The sequence below is a fragment of the Cucumis melo genome, chromosome 12 (assembly GCF_025177605.1).
Source record: "Cucumis melo cultivar AY chromosome 12, USDA_Cmelo_AY_1.0, whole genome shotgun sequence".
Taxonomy (NCBI): domain Eukaryota; kingdom Viridiplantae; phylum Streptophyta; class Magnoliopsida; order Cucurbitales; family Cucurbitaceae; genus Cucumis; species Cucumis melo.
The window spans coordinates 5,762,561-5,769,127 of record NC_066868.1 but is presented as its reverse complement, the minus strand read 5'-3'; the positions used below and the strand labels follow the sequence as shown (position 1 = coordinate 5,769,127).

The 6,567-nt window shown below is 33.5% G+C and overlaps 1 protein-coding gene across 1 annotated transcript; it reads right to left on the bottom strand.

Annotated features, from left to right (window-relative positions):
* Positions 1-2,968: 2,968 nt before the first annotated feature.
* On the bottom strand, positions 2,969-4,669 carry LOC103502588 (uncharacterized). Its single transcript, XM_008466562.2, has one exon. It carries the CDS (start codon positions 4,667-4,669, stop codon positions 2,969-2,971), a length of 1,701 nt encoding a protein of 566 aa, XP_008464784.1.
* Positions 4,670-6,567: the final 1,898 nt, after the last annotated feature.

Below are 6,567 nucleotides of genomic sequence, written 5' to 3'. Positions count from 1 at the left end.
CCAAATACTATTTTCCTAAACACGTGTACTTGCTTGGGTGTAAGCTTGTCTTTTATGTTTGATACTATCTTTGCTAAGTGCCAACAACATGTGAGGTTGCCCAAGAAAAAGTCCTTAGAATTTATCTTTGCGACAAGAGGCATCTGCAAGAAAAAGAAAACATATGTAAATCAGTATTCTATGATAAATCTTGGGGCAATCTCGGGCATTTCCGATTGATAAAACAGTAATAAGTAATTGAACTCAGACAACATTGCACCAAGATGCCAGGAGATTAGGTTTTGCATGCATTTTGTGTGGTAATCTCGATCTAATCTCGAGTGAAATCGTCCTTGAAACTACTCTATAAAATGCATGTGAAACTCATCTAACCTCGAGACTGCTTCAATGAATCTCAAGGCAATTTTCTAGGTCTCAATCGAGATTCATCATCTGCACAAACCCAAATTCATGAAATCATCGAGATTCATCAAAGAAGATGAGGAAAAACAATAACATCGACCCAGATTAACTCAACAATAACTACATCATAATAACAAAAGTACAAAGTTTCCTGTCTGTCTCATATTTCAAATTAAAAAACAAAAAACATAGTCTAAAAACTAAAACCTGAACTATGGAATCGTTCAAAGTAACTCACCTTGATCGATTTGAGTTCGAGTGTGACTTTTTCAAATTTAGGGAAGCAAGAATTAGGGAAATTCGAATTATTTTGGGAGTGTTCTCGCTTAGTTTTCAAACGAAATGAGAAAAGTGTTTAGAGTTTAGGGTTTTGTGAGAATATCAAACGGTTTGTATTCTAGGGGTATTTTGGTAATTTGTTATATCCATATATTTTCAACTTTTTAATAAAAAATGCACATTCTCGGTGACACATTCGGTCGAGAGAGATCGATAAATTTTCTTTTTTAAATTTGCGAAGAATATCAGGGTTGATTTCAGGCAAGATTGACCGAGAAAAACACAATTACGAGTTTTCTAAAACCTTGCTACTTTTGAAATATAAAACCAAAATGGTGCTAGTTTTGTCTATTTCCCAATAGATTCGTATCAACATCCAACAACCACCCAAAATCCATGATTCAAGTGAATTTATATTCCCTAACATGTTTATATCCATGATAGAAATCTATCATTGATATCAGCATTGATGTATGTGATAGTGTTTCAAAAAACTAAAATCAAGCTCAGTCAGAAAGTAGCCCAACTCTCCTCTTGTTCCATCAAGAGTCATGAGTCTTCTTTCCTTCTTTCGCTTCAGGTAGATATCCCACTAGTGGAAACCACGACTCTTTAGTTTAGGTGGGGCGAAGCGATATTTCCTCGATGGAACAAGAGAAAGGCCTACGTCAAGGTTATAATATGGACAGTCCTTCATGAGTTGCAATAAAGTCATATTTGTGTAATATAATTTTGGACATTAATTGTAATGAATGTGAATGAGCAAATTTTCTATAGTTAATATATATATTATTTTTAAAGTCTAAATACAAGCTCTAACTCTCATACGTTGAACCCTTACAAACCAAAATGAGTTTAGTTTAATGGTGATTCACCTTAATCTTCATATAAAGATCAATTTTCCTTTTCCTTTGTCTACAATCCAAACGGACTTATGACAAAGTCTCAAATTGATTGATAACATTGGAAAATTCAAAGATTAATAGAAAAAGAAAATTTTTAACATATATTCGATAATTACGCTACAACATCAATAACATAAAGGGAAACTTACATAAATGTAACAAAACATCAAACTATTTACGGTCCGTGTAACAAAGCCCATAAAGTTAGCCAATTTTTAAATATTCCAGGTTTGCCCTTCTCTTCCTCGCGATTTCTCTTTGATTTCTTTCATCGTCTTCCTCTTCGATTTCTTTCATCGTCTTCCTCTTCGATTTCTTTCATCATCTTCCTCTTCGATTTCTTTCATCGTCTTTCTTCTTTTCCTCTTCTTTTTTTTCTGCTATTTCTTTCCATCATCTTTCTTATTTTTCAATTGTTTTTTTATGTCGTTAAATCTTTCCATCGTATTTCTTCTCTTTTTTTTCATTGTGATTTCTTTCCATCGTATTTCTTCTTTTCTGATTTTGTGATTTCTTTCAACCGTCTTTCTTCTTTTTTTTATTCTTTTTTACATTGTTTAATATTTACATCTTCTTCTTTTCTGATTCTTTTTTATGTCGTTTAATATTTCCATCATCTTTCTTCTTTTTTTTTTACGCGTTTACATTTGGGTAACTAAATCTAAACGATCGCGTATAATTGTAGCCATATCTAAACGATCGCGTATAAATTGTTGCCATATCTAAACGATCGCGTATAAATTATAGTCATATCTAAACAATGGCGTATATATTGAACCATATCTAAACAATGGCGTATATATTGAACCATATCTAACGATCGCGTATAAATTATAGCCATATCTAAATGATCGCAAATATATTATGCGCACATTATTGACGGCGTGGTTGACGGGGCATTTTCAGTATTTTACACAGCGGGCCTCTAAGTTTTTGTCGTTTTTGGAATTGTTCTATACAGTGTAAATATTTTGCCGCTTTTTTATATTTTTGAAAAGACTCCTAACATAAATAACATGAAAGTCATACAACAAACTCAAACATATAACACAAATTAATTACATAAGGAAGATATGTATTTGTGTTTCGGTGTGGAACAATATAATTTCGCAACATAACCAAAATATAGAGATATGATGCCTTTCATACTAACATAAAAGAATTTTTCATTTTTTGAATTAAAGACCGTTAAATTACAAATTTAGTTCGAAATCTAAAATAATATAGTCCTAACAAGGATCTAACGAAACCTAATAAATAGTCATTAGGGTAAGGACTATCTAAGATTGTCAGTTACATTGGGGTTAAATTTGCAATTTAACCATTATAAACAATAATTTTAAAATGACTCTCTATTGAGTTCATAACAAAATGAATGTAATTTAATCACGAATTTTCTTCTTATCTAAGTGATAGAACTCCATATCAGTTGGAGTAATCCACACGTCGTCTCTATATTTCTTATATACATCTCCTTTGTAGAATTCTCTTGTCCTATAAGCCAATGCAAGCATAACTATAGCACCAAACAATGTCGCTCCAGACAAAATTGTGAAAGATCCATTAAAACAATGAGCTCCGGTACAAATTAATCCCCTGCCCGTCAACTTTATACCGTCAACTAATGCTTCTTTATCATATATTCTCCCTACTACATCCACGTTTAGTATATAAGACCCAATTGGGACTACCAGTTGCCCACAATTGAACAATGTTGAGTAATGTTTTAGCCCAAATAGCTCTGAGATTATGGTGAATAGCAATGGCACTTGCATTCCAAATCCGAACCCGATTACGATTGAAGCAATGAAGACTGAACCTGATGATGGATACGCAACAATAAGCTGGCCAATGCCAGTGATGAAGAAGGCGACAGCAAACGTTAGAGGACGAGGTAATTTGTATTTGATCATGAAGTTTTCGGAGATGAAACCGGAGAAGATTCGACCGAAGAAATTGAATACGGAAACCCAAGAAACGATGATGCTTATAGCTTCTGACGGGTAGGCAAGTGATTCAGCGACTTGGCCTAAATTATCAATGGCTGTAAGAGCAGAACCAGATCCAGAAAAAGTAGCTAAAAAGATAAGAGTCATATCTATACTGAAAATAGCTTGCAAGATGCTGAAATCTTCTCCTCTTTCGGGTTTGTTCCATATTTTTGAGAAATACGACCGCGAGTTCTCTGTTTTTTCTGTGGTGATTGAGCTATGAGGCTTTTGATGATCATTAATCGAGATATTAAAGGAAGAATCCTCGTTTTGTTTGTTGAGTTTGTACAATACGTGTTCTTCTCTACATACAATCACAAGAGGTAGGAATAGTAACACAACGATGACGGCCGCACCATTCGTATATCCACGTCGAGTGAAAGCTACTTCTTTTTGTGCAATGGTTAAAAAGAGAATGAACATAGCTAGAATAACAGAGACATAAAGCAAGTGGTAAAACACTTTGAGTTCTTCAGGATGTTTATGAATACAGATTGGTCGAATAGAGAAAGAAAGAACGAGGATTACCGCAGAGGGAAGCCAAGCAAAAAGAAGAACAAGATTTGATGGATCTTTAGGGCCGTAAATACCTAAATAGATTTGGGTTAAAATGGCACCTCCAATACCAACATACCCATTGAGTAAGCCTAAAATGATACCACGACGGTCAGGGAAATTTACAACACTAGTGACCATAATGGCTGTATTGGCAAAATTAGAAGAATGAGTACCTAAGCAAACACAAAGAAACATTTGCCAAAATTTTGGTTGTGGGATACGGTGTGTGATAGAGAGCCATATCAAGAAGAAGCCAGTGAAGTTTTGAACAGAACCAATTAAGAAGAGAACCCACGGCGGAGCGACTTCGGCGAGAAGACCGGCAAAAATTCCAACGTTGGAACCGAGATCTTTTGCAAATCCTAATATGCTAAGTTGGGTTTGACTGTAATTGAATTCAGTCTTGATTACTTTTGAATATGTTCCATAGATGTAAGTAGAGCCATTGCCAACCATCATTATCAAACCGGCGAATACCGAAAACCATCGTCCTTGTATGACTTGTTTTGTGTAATCCCAAGCTTTAGTTCCCATGTTACGTTGTTCTGGCTTTGGATTCTAATTACTTTGGAATACAAAAGAAAAAAAATGAATGTTAATTAATACTTAAGAATATGGAAAATTAATTAGAGGGTTGTTGATTGTTACACTATTTAAAAGGAATTCAGTTCTATAGTTTGTGTAATATGTCTGCCTAAGTCATCGGTAAAATTTAATGGACAAGAAAACTAAGTGAAACTGCCTCATCATCTTCATTGTTATGAATGGTCCATCAATTTTTGGTTAGTTAATCAAACACCTAAGCTAACTAAAATCTTTACCCACTGGAATTTGTCAGAATCTAAGATTAAGTTCTATTACTTTTGGTAAACGTGTTCTTAAAACTACCTATTGATTTCATCTAAAAGTTCAAACCAATGTGTTTGAGTGTTATTTTAGGCTAAATTATAAACTTGTTTTTACTTTTTTATTCTTTGGCTTACCAAAACAAAATTTCAAAATAGTGTTCTTATGTTAATTAATTTACGGACGAAAACTGTTAATAATTAATAGGCATTATATTTCACAAATTTTAGAGTTAGTTTGTATAATTTAGCATTTTTTTAATGTAGTAACAAATATATAAGAACTCAATATATATACAAAAGTACTCTTATTATTTTGGATAGTTTAGGGTTTTATTTAAAAAATATCTCTTTAATTTTTCAAAATTTTAAAACACCTCTAAACTTAGAAAACAAAAACCTTCGAGAATATCCTTACTGGTAATATATGAATACAGATAATAAATACTCATGGGAAATTGCCAAAAATAACTTAAAAAAGGAGGGTTAAATGACTTTTGGGATAGTTTTTGAAAATAAAGAGTTTTAGGACAATTTAGGTGTGAATGTACAAAAATGTCTTTCATTAAATTTCTCTTTCCCTTTCCCTTCTCTTCCACGTAAAAACTTTCAGCTTTGGCTTTCCCTTCTCTTTCGCGTACAGTTGTTTCTCTTTCCCTTCTCTTTCGCGTAGAACACCTCAAGTAAAAAAAAATCACCTTTTGTTGGCTTTTGAAATTTCCCGCTCTATTCCTACACTCTGCTCTTCGAAGATACTTCGATCGTTCATCACTTGCCGTTCATTGGTCCTCCATTGCATTTCGTTGCTTCTCCTTTTCGAACCATTAAATCAACTTTGAGTCTTTTCTCTTATTTCAGTGAGTTTTATCTCTAACCCATTTTTAATTTATTTGCTGTAAATGTTTGGTTTAGGTATTTGTTGTGAGTTTCATCCATCTGGTTTAGGCTTTTTTGGAATCGACTTATTTGCTGGAAATTAGTTTAGTCAAAGTTTGGTTTAGGTTCTTAGAAAGTTAAATGGGTAGTGAAATGAATTGAAGTTAAATATAGTTGGCATTTTGCTTCTTTTTCTTGGGATCCCTTCCTTAAATCTGAATTGGCTACCTCTTAGAAGTGCAATTGAAGCTCTTTTATTTAGCAGTGAGTTTTTTTTATCTACATTGCTTTCTATCTATTGTGTATTATTGTCTTATATTGTGAGCAATTTCATGCCGCTATGGATGCTTCTCAAACCACTCTGGCTTTCACTTTGATCACTTTCACTTTAATCCATTTGGAGTGATTCTATGCATGTTTATATGCATTAGTTTGTATTGTTCTATGCATATTTAGTTTGTATTAGCCCCTCATGGTTTATCTCGCACCTTCCAAACTTTCACTATTTATTTTAAAATCAAATTAGTACACCTCATAATCCATTTAGAGTGATTATATGCATGTTTAGTAAGTCTCTTAGACCTTCATGGTTTATCTCGCACGTATCTCGCACACATCTTGCACACATCTCGCACGTATCTCACACACGTCTCACACATTCCAAACTTTCACTATTTATTTCGAAATGAAATTGGTACCCCTACTAATCCA

Excerpts from the sequence above, each read along its gene's own strand:
- LOC103502588 (XM_008466562.2), bottom strand. The coding sequence starts at position 4,669 with ATGGGAACTAAAGCTTGGGATTACACAAAACAAGTCATACAAGGACGA.